Source organism: Periplaneta americana, chromosome 17 (assembly GCF_040183065.1).
Source record: "Periplaneta americana isolate PAMFEO1 chromosome 17, P.americana_PAMFEO1_priV1, whole genome shotgun sequence".
Lineage (NCBI taxonomy): Eukaryota > Metazoa > Arthropoda > Insecta > Blattodea > Blattidae > Periplaneta > Periplaneta americana.
The window spans coordinates 82422264-82446649 of record NC_091133.1 but is presented as its reverse complement, the minus strand read 5'-3'; the positions used below and the strand labels follow the sequence as shown (position 1 = coordinate 82446649).

At 35.6% G+C, this 24386-nt stretch overlaps 1 protein-coding gene across 1 annotated transcript in view; it reads right to left on the bottom strand.

Annotated features, from left to right (window-relative positions):
- Window positions 1-24386, bottom strand: part of spz6 (Spaetzle domain-containing protein 6) — a 134260-nt gene that overhangs the window by 26166 nt on the left and 83708 nt on the right. Inside the window, exons 2-4 of the mRNA XM_069817027.1 lie at window positions 22259-22430; window positions 4298-4412; window positions 1583-1720 (exon numbers count right to left, since the gene is read on the bottom strand). Of these exons, the coding sequence (XP_069673128.1) occupies window positions 1583-1720; window positions 4298-4412; window positions 22259-22430 (425 nt within the window). The remainder of the gene's footprint in view (window positions 1-1582; window positions 1721-4297; window positions 4413-22258; window positions 22431-24386) is intronic.

Below are 24386 nucleotides of genomic sequence, written 5' to 3'. Positions count from 1 at the left end.
GGATTGTTTGAAGATGGGCACGATTCAGAAACATATTAAATTCTGAGCTACGATATATTAATTCAAACACGTAATTGTTATGACACCCAAGGGAACGCAGAAAGCGGCGTTTACAGATCAAACAAAGGAAGTTGATTTGCTTTCATCCTCAGAATTATACGATGTGGAATGGTTTGCAGAATTCTGAAGCACGTAGTGGCAACATAATTCAATTCCGTACCTTTCATTCCTTTTCACGATAATAATGATAATAATGATAATAATAATAATAATATTAATTATTATTATTATTATTATTATTATTATTATTATTATTATTATTATTATTATTATTATTCCTATCGCAAGGGTCATGGAGTAGGTGTAGTTCTCTTGTGTTTTCGATTTCACAATTTAAATTTTTAAATTTGTAACTTGTTCTATTATATTATCATTGATTAAAATTTTACATCATAGTTGAGTTTTACCTTGGAAAGCCAAAATTTTTGTTTTTGTTGAAGATATAGTTAGATTATAACTTGAGGTTATGTTTTATAGCCCATGTACTAATTTCTGGAGATTGTCTTCTGATGCAGCTAGTTCTATTTGAACGTCGGTGAATATGAGAGTTTTTAAAGGTTATGATAAAGTTAGAACATTTAAGAGGGAGCGTTTGTAACAGATTTGGTTATTGTTCAGGAACAAGAGAAAGTCTATTTTGAGAATAGGTATTATTGAAATTTAAATGAAAATTTGTAATAATCATTTAATATAATTATAATATGTGCCGACGCATTTTTCTGAAACTTACCCACCGTTCTACATGGTGGTATTTGGTCACCATAGAAACATACTGTATTACGAGCGCCGTTTTTCGAAAAGTGAACTCGTATATCACATGACATACCGGCATTATCATGTTTTTTTTTTTACAAAAAATAAAATTAATACGTTATCTTTTTTTTCTGTTTTAATAACTTTATACTTCGTCGTCTACGGTCTACAGTAATTGACGTAGATCGCGATAGATGTTTATATATTATTATTTTTTCAAATTCCAAAATAGATTTTTTCCTCACTTTATTCAGTCGGTAATGAACAAGGGAATATTGTGGCAAAACTAAATTCCTTGGCACTTCTTTAATGCGCTCCATAGTTTTTAATAATGGATCGATAATGACGTAGTCTATGCCGACCTTGCAAGTACATCTTGATGGTCGTGTTCCCGGCCAGGAACCGAACTGAACGCTCTATACTTCGAGGCCGGATACAATGATACAATCAAATATATTCTATTCCGTACAAGGAAACGGAGGAGTTCTTAGAACAATAACAATAATAACAGAAATAATAATGAAATTAATAATAACATGTTTGGGGGTTCAAAATCTGTCAGAATTCAGAATGCTTTCTTTTGTCAAAATGTATTGTTATACTTTAGATATCACATCCACACAGTGCTGGTAAAATCGTGATACAGCTGCCCCAAAGCCCTATCGCAAACAACGTTCTTACATCTAGGCTATATAGGACAAAGAGAGTAATAAAAATTAACATGCAAATAAAAAACTTAATTGTTATGAACTTATTGGCGGATACGTACGAATTATGACCAAGCTGGCTACTTCCCCACAAGTCTTGATCCTGGCGATATTTGGCAACTCTGGGCAAAGTCTCATCCGCCTTTAAGATGGGAAGAGTCTTGCTGAAGAACTCCAGTGTTTTGTTTCTTACGAGTTCACTAGCAAACAAACAAATTTTAAATAAATTAAGGAGAATTATCATTCAAATAAATGTGAAATACAATACGTATATGAACATACAGATAATTCAGCAAGTTTAGACACAAGAAAACAAGTAAATTATTCTACAAATACATACAAATCTATTGAAAAGAGAATAAATGTAGGCTATTACGCTGCTTGTACACGATCAAGTTTTTCTTCCAATCCAATATCTTACAAGGAAACTTGTCAAAGTTTATAAATAATGAAAAAGATTTGCCAAAAACTGTTTCATGTTGCTAGAGATTTGACAAGATTTTTGAATTTGTACTTCAAGGTCATTCTAACCTAGGTAGACATACGACAAAATATTACAATACAACTTAAATATGTAAATTTTCTGGAGAATAACTAGACTGTAAAAAACAATATTTATTTTGTGTTACTTAACTGTACTGTACCTTAAAACGAAGAACATTACGATTGCATATTGCTTTAAAACACAATATTTACGATTCGTATTCGCCTAGGTAATAGATTAGAATATTCTTCAGTGAAAAAATACATATACTTAACTCTTGATATCTGCCTTGCAATTTCCTCACATGCATTATTTTCCTTTATTTTATTGTGGTATTTCATAGAACACACGGCATATAGGTTAGGCATGAATTTATTTAATATAATTAAATTAATTAGCAAAGACCTTCTCTCGGCCAGGGCGCCAGTTTTTTGTGGTTCTTGGCGCCATAATAGTTTCGAATACTATTGGTCAATTCCTTCAAATAATTCTAAAGTGTTGGATCAATTATTAGAACATGTTCTTATTTACTTTCAAGACAATCGAAGTCTTTTAAAGTACTGTAAATGATTTGACAATAAAACTTGTGAAGTATTGGCAAGCGTTGAGAAGTCTTAAGAAGCTTGAATTTTATGAAAATCTGATCGTGTACAGGCAATTTTAGTATAGTAAATAAACATAATGTAAGTAAACACTTGGACAAATGAACAAATAAATAATAAACACATTAAATGAGAAGTTGAAAGAAAAATAAATGAGCAGCCTTTGGCGTGAGACGAACTCGATAACTCAGTGGTAGAGCACCTGACCGGAGACCAGGAAGTCGCAGGTTCGATTCCCGCTCGAGGTTGCGAAATTTTTCTTTCATACCATGGCATGATTGTGACTGTAATAGCATTTAATTCATAATAAAATGAGTTAATAACTACATGGGGCAAATCGCAATATAGCGAACGTAGAAGCTCCGCCCACAACCCCTTCCACTTTTCCCCTACTAGCTCATCAGACACTCTACGTGATAGGCAAGTGTGTGTAGAATACACATTTCATGTGGGTTGGGATAACTTCCCCTACTGGCGTTCGCTATATTGCGATTTATCCACTACATGAATTAAAAAAGTATATACAAACATGTTGTGTGCATATAGGACAAAAATGGTCTAGGAATGATATATGCTAGAATGTAGTATTATGACCCCTACTTGTAATATACTGTCCAAATTTCACGAGAGGATCCCTGCGAGGAGAGTATGGTCCTTGCGGGGTAAGAGGAGAGAGTAAGCCAGTAACTCAGCGTTCTTGAAGGAGCAGGTGGATGAGAGTGATGTCATTGGCCGGCTGGGACAAACAAGACTCAGTCAATGGCCGGCCGGTTCCATGTTGAGGGTAGGTTATAACAGTGAGGGAAAAACTCGCATACCTTGCTCGGATCTTCTCGTGAAATGCGGACAGTAGTACCCTTGCTATCTGAATGAATTGTGTTTTGTGTTACACAAAATAAATAAATTTTTAATTTTAAATCCGGTGATAGTTACAATATTTCAAGTCACTCCAGTCTGGCTAGCATGATGCCAGTCGTGCTAGTGAGTTCTGTCTGTAAACGTTTTCTACGTAGTGTGTTTTTTATATTTTAGTTTTTATTGAATTTTTTGTGTGTAAGTAATTTGCTTTATATTACGCATTTTTGTGTTTATTTTTCAGTATTCTCTGTTACTAAGCGTGTAATATCTAGTGACGTAAAGTGTAAACTTCGATAGCCCGTGCAAAATTAATGTTTGAAGGCTATAAGACAATGTGTAAATGATAGTAATATATCCTTCCCCAATTTATTTGCGATGCCGTATTATATGCACGTTCTAATAAATGAGATTGCAAATGCCTTCAGTGATGTAATACAAAATCAGTTGAAGTGAGCGTACTGGGTTACAAATTAAATCATACATTTTTTATAAATAATGTCACTATCTACATATATATTATTGTAATAACTACACAAGCGCTAATTAAATTAAAATAAAACTGAGAGTGCTCAGTTTCTAGAAAAAATGACACATCATCTGGAATTGTTGAAATTTAAATTGCTTAACTAAATCTATCAGATTTACTATGTGACGTAATCAATTTGGTGTGTTTATATTACATGCATTTCTCTTCGGAGAATAGAGAGTACTTCCAGGTTTATGTTAAGTATAGTTTAATGATGTAGTGACCATGCCCATGCCCTATTTCACATGTTGCATAGCTAATCAGTACAGTCACGTGGTATTAGAGTGATGTATGCGAAGTAGCTTACAAAGGATAGGCCGCTCCCAGTACTTTCTGTCCCATGGGATTCCTCGGGATGAAGCCTTTGTTGAGGTCCCCGCACAAGTTGTGGAGAGAGTTGTGCGGGCCGGAGCCGTGTATACCTGCCAACAAGTAGAACATTGAATTAAGAGGCATGCTGCCAAGAGCCTAATTGATACAGATCGCAGACGGGAGGAGAGCGGGAAGGATTTCTCTCTCGTTTCAGTGGCTTTTTACGTTGTTACTTTCCGAAGTAACTTATAGTGAAGGTAGGCCTATTGTGAGCCTAAATTATTTGTTGAAATCCTTTCAATTACAATTTATATATACAAAACACCTACTTTATAACCTTATCAGCAGAGACCGGAAGTTTAGGCATTATGAATCATTAAAATAGGCAGGCAAAAAGGCATAATAAATAGCTAAAATAGGCAGGCAAAAAGGCATTATAAATAGCTAAAAAACGCAATAAAAGGCAATTATAAAAACCTTGCACTAGACACTCAACCTTGCACTTTCCACAAAGGGATTTCAGCAGCAAGAAAAGCTTTACATAAGTCGAATACAAATTGAGATTTTCGACTCGATGTTGCAATTACTGTTGGAAGCAAAGAAATCTTCTTCCCAGTAGCCTTGGAAAGTGCGTTTTTGTGTTTGGTTGTACTGATATGTTGCGATATGAAATATTTCTTTTCGTAGTTCACTGACTGCTCACATATTTTGCATGTAAGTACTTTACCGTCAATACAAAATACGTCGAAACCAAAAGTATTAACGTAACTGCAATTTACTGCGTAAAGGAACACTGAATTTCGGCATCTTGCTGCTATTAGTCCCGACGCTGTTATTTCCGGCGTGACTCCGCCTCTTTGCTTAAGTCTTAGAAAGTGAAGGCTCTATAAAGTCTAGGTAGGTAGTATCGTTCGCCATTTTCGTTCTTACGTTGCCGAGCTACTATACGAGGAATCTATTTGCCACACCGTTAAACATTATCATGTCGTAGCTGATAATAAATCAAACGCAATGTAATTCAGCAAATAATTGAGCGGCAAATAACGTCTTCGTGTGTTTTCTGCGAACGCCAACGAAAGAGCTAAAATGGCGGGCGATTATATTAAGTATTTATCGAGCCTTAAGAAATGAATCAGCGAATCACAAGACGCACACGTTTAAATGTAGGCGACCTGCAACGCGATTGGCTGCCGGAAATTAGAGCGACGGGACTATAGCTACAACAACGTCGCAATAAAAACTGAAAGAAAAATAACCATTAAAAATAACGTTAGACCCGTACTCATTGTTGCCTTGTCAAATAAACACGAGCGATAATAATTAAAACGCTTGCTGTTATACATTTTTGCACGGCAGCACTCATTGTTGCAAAGAGAATATGAACTGACTGAAAGACAATAATATACATTCGATGAAGTCACTTTCATTGTAGCGGTTATAGAAATAAATTAAAATATACCTGTAGGCAATTTTTAATAATAAATTAATAAATAATAGATAAATAATCAAATAAAGGCAAAAAAGCATTTATTTTGTAAATTAGGCATTTATATTAAAAAGGCAGAAAAGGGCAACATAGAACTGTGACGTTTCAATTAAAAAGGTACAATTCGTACAGATTTACTTAAAAAAAATAAGATAGATTTAACACATTTAAAATGGCATTCTGCCAAAGTTCCGGTGTCTGCTTATCACTAAGCTTCATTTCATTACCAAGATGTGTTACTAATGAATTTCCTTTATGTAAAAGCTGGCTGTGATCAAGGCAAACGATCGCAGTGAAATAACATAGGATAAACATAAAAATTACACTAATCCAGTCTCTCTGGAAAGAGTTAGGTTTCTTACAGAATCTGACTGTCAACTCGAGGGAGTATTTTTTGTGGTGATCGTGTGACTAGAATATTCGGTTCTTGGTTTGGCCTACAATCCCAAGTGTTTGTTTCTCACTAATATAATCTCTCCGACGAAGCAAAGTATATTTGCGGACAAATAAGGTCCCAAATAAGGGTATATGTACGTGAACGGCCAAAAATATTATCAGAAAATGCAGGCTCTAAATTTCTAAAATTTTAAAAGAAAATGAACTCACAATTGGACCAAAATTACAAGGTACCACAACAAGACTTATTAGAACTTCCAGGGTTCGATTCCCGGTGAGGACGAGTTACCTGGGTGAGGTTTTTTTCGTTTTTTTTCCCTCCTATCAGGTAATTTTATCAGGCGATTTGAACCCCACTCATCTTCGCCACTTCCTTTCCTCTTCCATCATCCTTTCCTCATCATCCCGTTTCTGGTTTTTCAGATCACTCTACCGGCGGCCTCCCAAACCTGCTGACTTTCTCAACTGGGCTCCGTGGATTGTAGTTCAGCGATGTTGGATGTTTTCTGCAATGGCACCCGAAGCGGACCTACTCGGGGGAGGAGTTTCACCACGGACCGACAGGGGGGTCTTGGAGAAATTTGCCGAAGCAGGAATGGTATATGGATTCTGTCGGCTGTAGGGACCTGTCGTTAAGGGAGTCATGTGGTTAGGGCGGTGCGCGTAGGGGTTCTGTGGCATGCAACTCATTCCATATCGAGGGTTAGCGCAATAGATCTCAATAGGTCGTAGTGCTGGGCCGTCCGTACCCCCTCAGTTAAATTCCATTCCATTAACTCACTATTTTAGTTGCGGAAACAATATTTACTCATATTAGAATAAGAATTATTCAGCTTCTAGCATACTAAACTGAGTTTCCTATCATGAACTAACAAAAATCACCAAAGAGATTGATTTCTTAGATTTATGTTCATACAAATAAAAACTAAGTTTTTTTTTTAATTTTTATCAATGAAAGTAAAACCTAATTAATCCGGACTAATTGGGAGGATAAGTTGACCAGTTTAACGAAAGCCCGGATTAACTGAAATAACCTAAAAGAACAGTAGAAAGTGCATTAATACTCCGTTTATAGCAACAAAACACGTTTATTGTGGTGTACGTATTTAAAGGGCATAGGCTTACACTATGCAGTACAGCAAAATATAAAGCAATAGGCTACACTGCAGTACATACGTGATAATTGTATTTGTTTGTATAGTTTAATTATTTTAATCCAAACTTGATTTATTTTCTTTATTTTCGATAGTGGAGATGTAATATTGTAATTATTGTAATTCCGTACTTCTAATGTATAAAAGTAAGTCTTAAAACAAGGGTCTTTAATTTTTTCTAAACTCATCGTTTTTCTTGCCTGTCCGGATTATGCGAAGTCCGGTTTATCGGGTTCCGGATTAACGAGGTTTTATTGTATTTGTGAAATCCAAACATTTTATTCCGTGGTGCATTAAATCATATATTCATTTTCTCTCTAGATCGTCTATTTCTTCACCTTTCTCTTCCATCCAGTCTTCTTCGCCTTGCCAGTTACATAATTATAATGTAATGTAGCCTATGTAATATATATTGTGTGTATATAATGTAATGTAGCTGTGTGTGTGTGTGTGTATTTTCAGCCGAATATCTGTAACATTTTTTACATTGTTCAGAATTTTTAAGTTTATTGTTCTGGGATTGTACCTCATCCAGAGAAGGGAAGCCGTAAAATTGATTTAATATTCGCATTTGATTGAGTGAAATAAGAATCGTGGTACAGATAATTTAAAATTCTCATTGCTTTCGTATGTAGATAACAACTTTTTCCAGTAAGTCCACAGTATAGGGATGAAAAATTTCAAGCCACAGAAGTTTACAGGAGGATAAGAATTAAACGCTCTCACCTTCATTGACAATCGGCACTAGACGTCAGACAGGGATGTTAATATGATCTACCTTACCCAAGAAATACTATTTAGTACTCGTTCATTTAGGGACTAAGTAAATCTCAGGGTCGTAGTATGATAAAAGAATTCTTTCAGTTGCAAATGTTTAATGATTTTATTTGGAATCGAACTAGCGACCTGTCGGAGTTACAAGAATGTTGTAGCCCTAATGTTAAAGGAGGGAAGCTAGCATTTATAGTGCAGTTTTGCAGAGTGTATCTTTCATGGACGGCCAGCGTACAGTTTGGTTCCCGTCCTACTGTATGCATGAATTTTCTAAGGGTTCAGTGTGCCCCGTCAGTAATCCCATCTCCCCACGGAGCTGCTCTCTTGGGAAGGAGTTTATAATACACTGTTTTCCGTTATGAAGGCATCTATATTAAGAATGACTGCGAATTATGTAGGAGCTGTGGATTTGTGGCATTATAGCGGGATCCTATTGACGTGGGTTCACCATGGCACCGGACCCAGTCCCGTCATTTCTGAAAATTATCTTATATATATCGCAATAGAAATACAGTCAACTCCGGATATAGTGAACCTCTGTGGATTTACATATTTTGTTTACTACATCCCAGGTTCACTAAATCCGAAGTGTCTCTCCTCTAAACTTAAATGTCAGGGATGAATGAAATTTTGAACAAGGAAATAAAATACTATACAGTAATTAAAATATTTCATTTTTGTGGAATAGATTACAATGTACACTGTACACTGTTACTCGCAGTTGATTTACATAAACTATGCTGTCGACCCACGTTCGCTTGAGAAAGACCACGTTCAATTTCACTTATAATATTCGCCTTATCTTCCAAAGAAAACATTTTAAGCTTCGACATTTTTATACAGTACATTTACTGTTCGAACAGTAGAAACAGACTGATCAGGTAGGAATGACAAACGCTGTTAAGGGTGACTGTGTACTCAGCCTTGGAATTTCCCGGGTCACTTAATGGAAACTGGGAGGGGGTTGATGGAGTTTGAAAACTATCGGAATCTTACCTTCATTTATGCTCTGGACATAATGTCCGTCCCCTTTTAATAAAAGAAGGCAATTTCATTTTCCGTTGTTTCGATGCTATCCGTCATAATGGAAATGTTTCTGAGAACAAAAAATAACCCTTTGACTGTGGAGGATTAGAAATAACAGTAGAGTAGTGTGCGTGAGAATAGAATGGCAGCCCTTTGACGGTGGAGTGAGGCAAGGTAGTCACGCGTTGCTTGGATTTACAGTACAGCTCGTTGTCTAGCAATCACTAATCCAACTTTTGTCCTTTGACTAAAGAAGTAAGAAACCTAGAATGTTGTTCTCAGCACATTTTTTCAATTTTATACAAGAAGATCTGACTTCAAATAAAAATTATTCAGGCCAAAACTCTTGTAACTTCAATTTTTTAAGTTCACTATATAACCGAAGCGAGGGTTCACTATAAACGGAAAATTTATGTACTTTTTAATGTATCCGGGTCGGGACCAACGATTTAGGTTCACTATAACCACAGTCTAGTATATACAGTCGCGAAGCTCAATACGTAGTAAATATGCAAACATTAGATAGTTGCTCACCACTAGGATCGCTAATTTCGCCTCATTACAGGCAATGCAAAATAGTACCGTCACAATCTATTGTTTCTAGCACCCTCAAAACTCAAGCTTCGTGACTATATATAGTAGACTGTGCTATAACCGAGTTCACTATATCCAGAGTTGACTGTATTACAAATATTTGAATATTGAAAACGATTAAAAACATGAGTAATATCTTTTTCTGAAGTTCGAATAAAACAAAAAATGAATTAATATACTTTCTTGCTTTAATCAAGTATAATTATTGGAATGTAAGTTGGGATTGTAAAATATGATTTATGTTCCGTTGTGCGTATGTATTTAACGAGTAAAAATCGCCTCTATTTTCTCAGTCACTGCGTAGTGTTCAGTCAGAGGTAAATTTAAGTGCGACGGACGGTTGGTAGCAGAGACTTCGTATGAAATCGAATCACATACTTCGCTAGCTACAAGGCGTGTGACTTCACACGCATCCTCAGAGGACTTTTTATATGCATTAAATTAATCTATGCAAAAATATTCACAGTGATAAAAGAACATGGATACGAAAGCTAAGAGAATTTTTGGACCTTCTACTGCAAGAGATGAATTTGGAACGAAAGAGGTCTATTGTTCGTAATTTATTTTTTTTTCATGATACGAAATAAATATAAGCAGAATATCGGCATCTAAATTCGTAAGGATATACACGTTTCTTATTAATTGTATCAAAAAAGTAAATTTTAGCATAATTATTGGATGTTTTTTCTGTCTGTAGACAGGAATTTCTCCTAAATATTTGGAATAATTTTTGTTTTTAATGTTAACAAGTTAACTGACTCGTCAATTATGCAACGGAAATGCAATAGTTTATACTTCATAGGCATGAGATTAATTAATGCACTTAATTATAAAATTATTAATATCAGATTTTGCGCTCTTAGACAAGATACATAGAGTAAATTTTATCAGTAATACTAAACAGAGTCTTGTGTTTTGATGACGATCTTTATTAATTTATTTTTGCATATACTGTATAGCCTATGTAAACATACGTTTCAATGTAAATACAATTTAATATTGACTTTAGTTAATTGAATCCCGAAACAGATAAATAAATCTAGCAACAAGAATCATTTTAAATCGTTCAAATAACTGGATTTGTATTACATATCACTAGAAAAGTAATGATTGAGTAGAGGTAGTGTAAAAATTCCGTATCAAAATTCAGTTAATTAAGTAACATAAGGAACAAAAACAGTAGAGGTGGACGATCTTGAGTGGAAGCGTGGAAGTTTTAGTGCAATTACTCGCCAAAAAAATAAGAAAAGTAATGTTTTAATAGTGGTACCAAATTATTAGTCAATGAAAAAATTTTATAGACGAAATATGTAGAAGAGTTAAATGAGACAGGGAATCGTCCAGATGACTTAGCTATAGAAGCCGAAGCAGCTGTATCAGAAGACGAAAAATAATTTCCAATTTCAAAGGAAGAAGTTGAACCAGCGCGTAAGGAAATGAAGAATGGGAAGGCAACAGGAGTTGTTGGAATCCCCAATGAATTAATGAAATACGTGAATGAAGACAAGAAGGAAATTCTATCATTATGCAACGAAATATATGAGAGAGGCGAATGGCCTGCAGATTTTACGGAGACAGTGAGTCTTTTTTATAATGTTAGAATTCTTTACAAACAGGAAAATAGACTTAATACAGTTTATCAAAATAGACTACGAGATTATTCCATATAAATTAGTATGGGTGAACGACTAGTGGACGGATTGATAAGTAAGTCGCTTGGCGCATACGTAGAAATTAATAAAAATATCTAATTGCATTAAATTTTGATCGAATTCCCTTTGGTTGACTGTATTAACAACGTGAAAGTCTATACATAATCCAGAATATAATTCGTTTTAAATTGAATGCCGTATATCCTCGTAACGGTAACGGTATCAGTATTATTCCTGTAATGTGATCGCCTTTAGAGATGATAACTGCCTATTAAAGTTTTGTACATAAAGTTTCACATTGTTTTTGTCGAGACAAGAATCAAATGAATGAATAAATGAGCAAAGTAACCTTCTAGGAAAACTTCACTGAATTTATTTTCTCCCAACTGCCGAAATCTCCTTTTTCATTTATATTATTTTTGAGGTGTCATAAAACGATTGAAACTTACTACTCGAAACGTGTTTTATTATCCTAAGAATAATAAACTTGACGAAATGTTAAAAAGTTTCATGGATGTCTCACTCTTTCAGTGAGCTATCCATCGTAATTGATGTAGTGGTTATCATTATTGCCACTGAGTTCGAGATTCGCGGGTTCACACCTATGGAAAATGATAGATTTTTAAGGTCAATGTAATTGTTTGTTCTAGTGATGGAAATTTTCTGAAAAAGAAAGGGTCCTAAAAATGTTTCCTTATTAAGCAGCTATTACTTTATTTATTTTGGTAAGTTTTATAATTGTGCTGATATAATCAAAATTTTTCTACTTATTAAGCATTTTTTAGGTTATTGATTTTACTCTGTTTTATACAGAGAGAGGCAGCGAAAAGTTAACGCACTATGCAGGAGACGTGTTATTTGAGCACATGTTATTACGTAGTGTTGCATTGCTACACTTATTATTGAACATTATTTGTGTTATTTGTAACTCCACTCGTCAATTAAATATATCGTACGCTTCCCGCTGTCCGCGCACTCCATCCCCACCACTCAGGAATTTTAAGTGCGATAACTTTTCTCTGCCTGTCTTTGTAATATTTGTACTGATATAATAATTAAAGTGTTGAGAATGATATACTCCTAAGTCACAGAAACAAACTTTCACAGTAGAGCGTATTAGGAGTTTAGAGGCCAATTAAGTGCGATATCATAATTTCTTGAGCGTATACTTGTGTTATTTGTTGATTAAATTGTATAGTATTCTACTAGTAGCTTTCCTATATTATGTATAAGAAATGAACTCACGCAAAAAACTGGTTTTATTGAAAGTGTGGTTTTGGATTATCTCATTCTTACACCTTCAATCATCATTCACGTGCCATCTTGAATGTTAAATGAACTAATGCTGCTCAAAACGAAATCTGTACTTGTGTAATTTTAACTATTAAACATTAAATTTACCTGGAAATTAACTACACGAAACGATCATCGATCACTTTCAATACAACGTAGAACAGTGGTCATCAGCACTCGCTGAAATGGGTAAAGGATAAGCGGAGCAATGTGTTGTACCAGGTCGTGCAGCAGGAAGAGGTAGAGAGCATACCCACTAGCAGCTACGAATGCACCATAGTGCAGTGTCTTCTCCGTGGGTAAGAGACACTAGCTCCAGGGTGCTTTGTGCTGATGACTGCTGGTCTAAATCATAATATTTCATAAGTCTATGTATCTGCGCACTTCAGCTGTTTTTAAATACATTGCGAGTATAACAGTGTATCGCACAATGCACGTGATGTCAGACTACTGATGTACTCTACCTACACTTCCTCTCTCCCCTTTCTCCGTGTATCTAGTGTTTCTAATTTTCGCCGCAACGTGGCAGGAGCACGATCCGCTTGTTCAGGTTATACATATAGCAGTCTTTGTAAATATTTATAAAATTAATTTCATTTATCTAATAAAAATTAGGAGATGCGGATAGTGTCGCAGATAAGGCGTAAAGCCTTGGTTTTTCTGAACCGACGCATGCGACGTGCGAGGTGCGAGATCCGCCTCGCATAAATCCTGACTTCACGAGAGATAGTGAGTGGTTTCTATAACTGCGAGATGCGAGGTCTGCGCACCTCGCAACTATAGAAACCACTCACTATCTCTCATGTAGTCCGGATTTGTGCGATGCCTCGCACCTCGCACGTCGCATGCGTAGGTTCAGAAAAACCAAGGATTTACCACAGTCTAGTATATACTGTCACGAAGCTTGAGTTGTGAGGGTGCTAGGAACAATAGACTGTGCCGGTACTATTTCGCATTGTCTGTAATGAGGCGATATTAGCGATCCTAGTGGTTAGCAACTCTCTATGAATGCATATTTACTATGTATTTAGCTTCGTGACTGTACATGGTAGACTGTGGCTTTACGCTGCAAGCTGAGAGGTCGTGCGTTCGACTTCCGATGGGTTCATGAATTTTCTCCATTGTTCTAATCGTTCCGGACGCATTTTCGCCCTCAGAATTACTCAACATCTAACCGAAATTAGTACCAGGGATATTTCCTTGGGGTGAGGGCGGCGGGCAATTAGACTGACATTTCTACTATGTCATTAATGCCGACTAGGGACTATCTATACTGGTTGGAGCCCTAAACTCCCGTTACCCTGTGGGGCTCCGTGGCCTATTTTGGGGATAACTTTACTAAAACATAGAGTTTACAAATTAAGTTGAATATCTCCTTTGGTCAATATTTGATATATTATTCTCTCTTTATTGCATTTTGTCTTTATTTGTTTCTTCTTTCATAGAGGCGTTCGGTTGTCAGAGCGGGAATCTTAGTGAAAGACATGTTTGCAATAAGTCAAGAGCCTGCAATGTACCTTAAAAAGCTGTAACGAACCCCCAAAAAAGATTACAATGGGTCTCTATATCTAATAAAACATCACCTATGAATCACTAGCTATCTGCAGTGCAGATCACAGGTTGAATAAATAATAGTTTTCTCTTCGTGATACGTATAATTTTTATGACCTGCGAGTTTTTTTTAAATATTTTGTTCTCGTGATACTAGCTCATCGACAGTTACAAAGAGAATCAGTATAAATTATATTGTGCATAGGCTCAGAAGAATTCCATACGTTTTTTCAGCCGTGAAAAATGTAGAGAGGAAAAGAGAGAGAGACAAAATCAATGTAGTTTTATTATACGTTCCTGATAATTTCCAGTGTAACGAAAGCCTAGAGACACGAAGTCTTTGCCAATTAGTTTCCCCATGCCTTGTTATCTACAGAGCCGTGTTACATGGGACTCTGCACCACGCCTTCATTAAATTGGACATTTCACGCTATAGGAGCAGACATGTCAGTTATCAGGACGAAGAACATTTTGAAATTCGATACAAAACACCAGGCGCAGATGTTCACGCCGAAGAATAAAACGGATTCACGGGAAGAAATGCAACCTAACAAGCACGAATAACAGGGACATCTCTTCTTACACTATTTACACAGTTAACACTCTTCTACGCTGTTGCAGAAGACTGGCTGAATAATAGCTCAGTTTGCTGACGGCGTCTGATTAAGAATACTGTGGTTCGATATCAGATTCAGTGAAACTTAAGGCATGCAGAGGATTTGTTAGTCAGGTTCTTTCAGAATATTTCCATTAGGCTGTCTTTACTATCATTCCTCATGTACCACCAAATAATTAAACAGAACTAATTAAAACGCATAGCACAATAATAATAATAATAATAATAATAATAATAATAATAATAATAATAATAATAATACAGTAATATAGCAATAACCGTCTCTACTGCCACCACCAGCACCATCATCATCATCATCATCTACAACAATTAATGGGTTAAACTGTTAAATGTAATTAATATGTGCTTTACTTTTTTAAAATGTTTTATTTAATGACGCACGCAACTGCCGAGGTTATATCAGCGTTGCCGGTGTGACGGAATTTTGTTCCGCAGGAGTTCTTTTACATGCCAGTAAATCTACTGACCTGAGCTTGTCGCATTTAGCCACACTTAAATGCCATCGGCCTAGGCCGGGATCGAAACCGCAACCTCAGGCATAGAAAGTCAACACTCTACCGACTGCGCCACCTCGTCAGAATAATTTATTACATAATAATGATTAAAAAAACAACATGATGTTATTACATTTTTACATGCATAATTTTGTTATTGCATCAATATAAATTATTTAATCATTAATGTTTTCGTCTTCTAGGGTGTCTTCAGATGACATTTTGAAATATCTAATAATGTTACATATGAATAGTTGGTGTGTTTTTTGTAACAAGTTGAAATTTAATTACACATAATGAATATAGCTGTTGTATATCATCTATTATGTATAAGGGCAAGTTAATAATTGTATATATTGCTAAAAAATTTACATAGTTATACATATGCAATAGAAAGTTAAATTTTTTTAAAATCAATATTGCAAAACATTAAGACATACTTAATGATTTACAGAATTACATAATAGGTCTATATACTTTGTACTGTCAACACCTTTAGAGTAACGGTTAGCGCGTCTGGCCGTTAAACCAGGTGGCCCGGGTTCGATTCCCGGTCGGGGCAAGTTTAGTCTCTGAATATGATCCATATAATTTTCTTAGTATGGTATATTTTAGCATTAGATTGGTTGTATTTCATCGTTAGACTGGGAATTCTTTGCGGAGACATAGGGTAAAGTTGCCTAATTCCGTGATACTTTTTTTTTTACTGAATGTCACGGGGTTGGATATCTTGCTAGGGAGTTCACCGATGTCTCAAAAGTAGGTGAAAGATGCACTCCTTCGAGAAAGATGTCTGGCGCTATGGTCGAACGACAAAGCTTTGACTGACATTCAATTTAAAAAAAGTATCACGGGATTAAGGGTATCACAGAAATAGGCAACTTTACCCTATGTATGTTCTTCCCAGTGCTTGTGTACTGGCTTGCTTTATCTGTTACTTATTAAACTAAAAATTTTTCCGTACATATTCACAGTCTTCTCTTGTACAGCCTTTCACAGATTCTGTAAGAAATATTTTTTTTCCAGTAACATTTTATTCGAGTCGTTCAGTGGAATTTTTATTTAAGTAAATTAGTAATAACGAGAGTACTGCGATCTCTGAGAAGTGATTACTCTCTACTCTTTAAAAGGAAGGTGGTGTTTGGGTTTGTAATTTCATCGTAACTGCCACTCACTCACCCGCAGTCGTCTAAATGCTAAAATTGCTTCATTGTTTGTGTTCTACATTAACCCACTTTACTTCATGTCCTTTCTTGGCAGTGCAATCTGTTGGGCAGCTTTGTTCTGTGCGCACAAACCAAAATGGAGATATATCCTAGGAGAAATATGCTCCTTATTTAAATCTGAGATACCGTCTCTTGAAAGACTCTTGTCACAGAAGTGACAGTACAGAATTACAGTAATCATTTAAGAGGAAGTTTCTGGCTGTTCTTACGTCCGCACAAGTATGAGTGCAGAATATTCCACTGACTAAATTTCTCATTAGGGATTAGGCTTAAATAAAGGATGCGGTATAAATTACTGTGCTTCCTTCCTTACAGTAAATATTAAATGCATGAATTTTATCGCTTTGCCTGTAAATAGGAAGAAACTAGAGTAGATTATGTCGAAATACGATCAGTATTGTATTTTATAGTTTTTTCCTTACGTATGATTTTAGAGAAATTTTATGAATTTAACTTACCGTTACACCAGTTGTATATTGATTTTAAACAAGCATTTGATACAATAAATAGGAATTATATATTTGATGCAATGGCAGAATTTGGAATCCCTAGAAAGTTAATTGCCTTAACCAAGATGACCTTAATGAATACACAAAATAAAGTTAAAATACAGAATAAATTATCAGAAAAGTTCATAACTCATAATGGAATTAGACAGGGTGACTCCTTATCAACACTCTTATTTAATATTGGTCTAGAGCGAGTGATTAGAAAGATTGCCATTAATCCAGGGGGAACCATATTTAATAGAATGTTTCAATACTTTGCTTTTGCTGATGATGTAGCTGTATTTGCACGGAATGTGTCATCCTTAGATGATGTCCTCAAACAGATACATAATGAGACAAATGCTTCAAATTTAAATATTAACAGAACAAAGACAAAGTATATGAATAACATAACCACGAGAGACAATACTGTAAAAACTGTTGTCTTAAATGAGGTTACTTTTGAGAAAGTGTCAAGGTTCCGATATCTCGGCTCGATAGTCACCGAGGATAACAACATATTAACTGAGATCAAGGATAAAATAGCCATTGGCAATCGAAGCCTCAGAGCATTAGATAAAATTATAAGAACCAGATATATCTCCAAAAAAATGAAGGTGAGGATTTATAAAACAATTATTAAACCTACGGTGACTTTTGGAAGCGAAACCTGGACTCTACCTGAACGAGCAATAACCATCTTAAATACGTGGGAAAGGAAAATTTTAAGAAAAATTTATGGCCCTATTTATGATAAGGGAGAGTGGAGAATTAGGACCAATTCTGAACTACAAAAACTATAGAAAGATTCAAGTATTGTCACTGATATAAATATTAGACGGCTGGAGTGGCTGGGCCACATTATCAGAATGGACAATAATAATATTCCTAAAAGATTACTAGATGCCACGCTAAGTGATAAAAGAAGAGCAGGAAGACCTAAACTACGATGGTTGGATGATGTTCAGGATGATCTAGTTAAAGCAGGAATTAAGAGATGGAGACGGAGAGCCCTAGAGAGGGAAGATTGGGCGGCAATTCTTAAGGAGGTCAAGGCTAAACTAAAAGGACTGTATGACCACAGATGATGATGATGATGATTGTATTTTATAATGTTTCCACTGCACGGATTGTTCAGTGTTGATATTCCACATAAATCTAAACAGTAATTTTGTCTGAAAAATATTTGTATGTTCTGTGATACACGAAGGTTTAAGCTACAATATTTTTCTTTAACGTATTGCTCCGAATATGGTGTATTGGTCACTTTTGGTCCTACAAATGTCTTTAACAAATATATTTCAGGGTATATTTTAGAAAACATATATTTTCATACTGTGAAAGTTTTAATTAACATGATGAGTGTACACGTATAAATAATAATAATAATAATAATAATAATAATAATAATAATAATAATAATAATAATAATAATAATTCTTTATTTATACTGGCAGAGTTAAGGCCATAGGGCCTTCTCTTACACTCTACCAGCTCACAAAGTATACAAGCAGTTAAAATTTAACAAAAAGTTAAAGAACAGAATACTAACATATTACAAAAAAAATAATAATAATAGCATAATAAAATCGACACTAAACAACATGAAAAATAATACCACAATAGAAAAAAGAAAGTAAAATACATTGGAATATAGTAAAAGCAACTAATTTAGTACAAATAGTTAATATGGAAAACGTAAGGTAGAATATAACAAAATGGAATGTAATAAAATAATAATAAAAAAGAAAAGAAATACGAATATTAAATAAAATTCACAATAAAATGGCTATGCTAATAAGTTCATCGGCTGATAAAGAGAACAAAAAGGGGAAAGGAAGGAAAGAAATATATAGCCTATATTTTTACAAAACTATCGCAGAGAAAAGGGCTTATAACTGAAAGGAATCTGATTAAAAAAGTGCAATTTTAATTTATTTTTTAAACTAGACAGTGTCCGACAATCTCTGACATATTGTGGTAGAGAGTTCCAGAGATGAGCTGCAGAGACCGTGAAAGATGAAGAGTAGAATGATGTTCTGTGTTTAGGAATGGAGAGTGTGATATGGTGTTGTGAGCGAGTGTCTATTTCGTGATATGAGGACAAATTTTGTAAACGAGAAGCTAAGTAGCTAGGGTTAGAGGTTTGAAGAATACTGAAGAGTAAAGTGAGAGAGTGAATAGTTCTTCGCTCTTTGAGACGGGCCCAGGACAGCATATTTAGGGAAAGGTGTGATACGGTCAGATCTACGGACGTTGCAAATAAATCGAACATATGCATTACAAACATTGTTACTAGAAATATTATGTATTTATATATACACCGTGTGACACAGAAGTCAGTTGACAAATGGGAAACATTACCCCAATTGGAAATACAATTGTGTACAGTATGTTCACTACCACATATGTTCAAAATATGTTCCAGTTACTTGAAGACAGTGCCTCACTCGATCCTGACATTTTTCTGTCACTCTTAAAAGTGTTACAGGTGGGATGTGCTGGATAACATGGGTGATCCTTTGTTTGAAGTCATCTATGTATAGCTGTAGGCTTCAGCTGTAGTAATGTGGAACGTAAATAGCGGCTTTGCGATTTTATGCTATTACTTTGTACGAGAGAGAAAGACATAGCCTATGACTAGAATAAGAGGACGATCGTACCACAGTCTAGTATATACAGTCACAAAGCTTGAGTTGTGAGGATGCTAGGAACAATAGACTGTGCCGGTACTATTTCGCATTGCCTGTGATGAGGAGATTTTAGCGATCCTAGTGGTTAACAACTACTTATGGATGCATATTTACTACGTATTGAGCTTCGTGACTGTATATACTAGACTGTGATCGTACTGTACAGGTGACATAACAGCGGCGCGTTGTGTACTACAAGCGACTAGCGTTCCACAAACAGACAGTGTTGCCAACTCTATTCTTAGAAATCCTAAGGTACAGAGCAGAAACCGCTAAATTGCTATATTGTCAATGTAAAATAAAACTATTTTACCGCTGTGAGTGTTAAAAAAGACCGCTAAATCCCTATATGAGCAATAGAAATTTCATAAATTTTACCCACTAAACTAACACTGAAAAACGCTAGATCTAGCGAGAAAACCGCTGAATTGGCAACACTGCAAACAGAAAGGTCGGGTATTACTCGGCCGAGGACAGTGGAGTCCTGCAGCCCGTAGCGCCACTTGTAGGCTACTGTTCCTGCGTTCTTACAGCGTCATCGCTATAGATCACATTATGCCCGCGGCTACACTCGCCTCGGTCGAGTAATAATAAATGTGTAGGCTGTTATTCCCAATCAAATGTAAATATTTTGTTCGTGAGTTGTTTACGTATATTAAATGGGTTGAAAAACGATGATGTTAATGTCGATAAAAAATGCTTCCTATCAGAAATTAGGTACACAAATGTTTCACTTTTCATAGCATTTCTTTTTTCACTTTTAATCCTTTATTTTATAAGTAGTGAGGTAAGAAAGGGAAGGGAAGATTCCAGCGCATTATTCTTCAAGGACTAGCATATCAGCATGCCTTTCTTAGACACTCTTCTACACATGTATGAATTACTGAAGCAAAATGCAATATATTTTAATATTTGCATAATTTTTAAAAGCGATTTTCGTAAGCAGAAATAGGCTATGTTGAAATAGTACTGGGTGTTCATTTCAAAGTGTGTCATGACGTCACTGTTGTGAGTCAGCGATTTGAAGCGAGTTTCAGCTTTTATGTGAGAGAAGTTGCCTATTATTCAAGGCGTTCAATCTGAACTTGAGAACGTGTACGGTATAACTTGAACGTCGTAGCAACAGATGGCGGTCTGTACGGTCTAATAACCTCTTTGGAACTGTGTTTTGCGCGGGCAAGTCGTACACAGGGTATTTGTTATCATCGGTTTCGTACTGCAACATTCCACAACACAAATCAAATGCTCCGTGTCCATGTTGACCGTCCAAGTTAATGTCAACAAATACGTAAGTAATCGTCTTAACCCTCTCGCCATATCTCGACAATAAAAAAAAACTCACCTCAGTACGTGTTTCCAAACAGTTCACATTCTTGCCACTACCGGAGTTACCGTAGGTATAGGTACGTACTCTTCAGAATGAATGCTGTACTTGCTAGGCTACTTCTCTGGCACATAGGTAATACGCCTTTGTGCGAGATCGTGCGTATTTGCTTGTTTTCCGCACAGAACCAATACGCGGTAAGTGTGAAATACCACATTCAGTATTCCCAACGTAACACACACAACAATTTCCCTCTTCTTACCGCTTAAGCGCGACATTCATTTTACTGCTTTAGGCTTTTAACATATTATTTTTAGAGACGTTTAACATAGTAATAATTATAAATTGGAAACTTACCACTGCAATTTCACCTAAATTGCAATGTTAATTATTGTTTTTAAATATTGCAAAAATTAAGTAAAGTCTACTACTCCACGAAACTTATTGCATTCCTGATACAAGTAACATTAAGGAAGCCGTGAAAAAATCGACAAGATTCCAGATGTCGATGTTATTATACTGCAATATGTTATATAAATAATATTGTTAAAATATTAAAATGAAAAATAAATCATTACATAACCTTACCGTTTGTTTTAAGTTCGCATTTATAGACTGGGGGGGGGGAAAGACAGACGTATATCACGGCCTGCTGGATTATAGTAAACACAGAAAACATTTTATAGCAACAATGTTGAAGAAAGATATTTTGGTGTTCCGAAGTTGTCGTCATTAAACAGAAACCAAGATGGAGATTTCATTGCAACTAATTAGAAATTCGTCTTTCAGGTATGTAATAAACGATCTTCGCACAAAATAATGTACGATACACGAGCGGTATGTTTGTTTTCATGTTCTCGGAAATTAAAAAAGCTCAACTACTTTTCGCTTTTTCAATCTTTTCCTCGACCATGAAAACGTCAACATACCGCTCTTGTAACGTATATTACTATTGCGGAAGTGTAGGAAGATTGAATTCTCTAGATTCATCGGCTAGCCATATGACTGCATACGGCGAGCCATGACACACTTTGAACTGAACACGCAGCAGTAGCAGTAGCAGTAGCAGTAGCAGTAGCAGTAGCAGTAGCAGTAGTAGTAGCAGTAGCAGTAGCAGTTTCAAACATTATCTGAATTTGGCTATTATCATTGTCTGTTTAGAACTAACCTAGACACTCCTTGTCAGAATGCAGGTAGGGTGGTCGCCTTACACGAGGAGGCTCCGCGTTCGGGGACTCCACGAAGGCGTAATATCCCTCTGGAGGTTCCTGCACTGTTTCTGCCCGCTGACTGGCTCCCATTTCGGCAAAGAACAGAGTCACATAGCACAGCACACATATCTGTAACAGTACAAAATGCACTCATTAATTATGGTCTACATGAAATTCATCGTAGTACATGCTAGTTTCATTGAGACTTTCCATTGATGAGACCGTTAATTCTTAAGAACAAAACTGTGAATATCACTCATGCTATAGAAGCGGACTTGTCGCACTTGCATATCGTCGCTGTTCCTGCAATAACTCTTATGTGCAAAATATAAAATTTTTCAGTAGGAAGAGAAAACACATTTATTCATCCTATGGCAGCCGTACATAGGAGACTGTGAATTCTTGCATTTTCGAAACAAAGAAATATAATTAAATATAGGAGATTTTATTATTTGCTGTATTACTATTTAAGTTATTTAATAGAGCAAAAATCTGAAAATCGATAAATATATCACATAGAAGTTATTGCAGGAACAATGACAGCATGGGACTCATTTAGCTGGTGGAGTAAAAATATTATAAATTATGTTTTATTTAACGACGCTCGCAATTGCCAAGGTTATAACAGTGTCGCCGTTGTGCCGGAGTTTTGTCCCACAGGAGTTTTTTTATATGCATGTAAATCTACTGACGGATTGTCACATTTAAGCACACTTTAATGCCATCGACCTGGCCGGGAACGAACTCGCAACCTCAGGCATAGAAGACCAGTACTTTGCCGATTGCGCCACCTAGGCCGACGCTAGTGGAGTATTAACCAGATATGCATGGTATTAACTAATGTGTTGAAACTTTGAGGAATAGACAAAATATATAAAAATACGTGAAATGTTAATATAGCCAAACATATAGTCCATTTTTTTAATGAAGTTTTTAGTTCATATATGCTTGCTTTTATAGGCTATTACGACTTCATTTTCACATTTTTGTTTACAAATACATGTATAATTCTGCAGAATGTGCTCGAAATTACCACCATGAGTTCTATTAATATTGAACGCCTCATCATGGTCTATCATACTCTCTTCCATACTTCTTTAATAAACACGACCCACTAATGTAAGAGTAATTAAACCATATGAAATAAAAAGCGAAATTGACTGTGTCCCTACATATTATACTATGTAATTCCTGTATTATTATGCACACCCGGCATTAATTATTAATTTCGGTTTTAAAACGGAAATATAGTGGATTCCGCTTAATAGGACCACATTGGGACCAAGCGTTTTGGTCCAATAATGCAACTAGTCTTTTTAACCGGAATTAGATACATATATTGACGTGTACTGTATTTGTCCATCTAAGCTTGGTCCTTATACGCAACTTTATTGGACCAAAACGCATGGTCCCAACGTGGAATCCACTGTATATAAATTGTTTTTGCAGACTTTCCTCTAAAAAACTTCTTAAGAATATTGTCTTAATTTTTATGTTATATTGAAATTAATTGTTTCATTTTGTAATGTATCTTGTTTATATTTTTACATTATCTTAATGTATATTTTACCTCAGGAGCACAAACTTCTAGCTTTTTCGGGAATGAGTTAATTATTAATTATATGATTTTAATTTTTGTTGAGCACTTTAAATAATAAATAGTAATTTTTATATTATTATTTTACGACGCTTTAACAATTGCTATGGTTATGTAGCGTCTGGGTGAGATGAAGGTGATAAGACTAGCGGGATTGTCCAGGGTCCAGCGCCGAAAGTTACCCAGCATTTGCTCTTGATTGGTTGAGGGAAAATCCCGGAATAAACCTCAGTCAGATAACTTGTCCTAACCAGGATTTAAACCAGGGCCCGCCCGTTTCAAGATCAGATATGATACTCCACAGCGATGGAAGGGTACAGTTTTCTCAAGATTAGTTCGCAGTTCCCTGCAGTTCTGATGTATCGTTGCAGTATTATCATAATATACCATCTTTTCTGAATTGTTTTGTTTGCTTAAAAGCGAAGTTAAACTTAAATTTTCATCTTACTGGCTCTTTCGAACCAGTCAGACATTTAGTATTATATCTG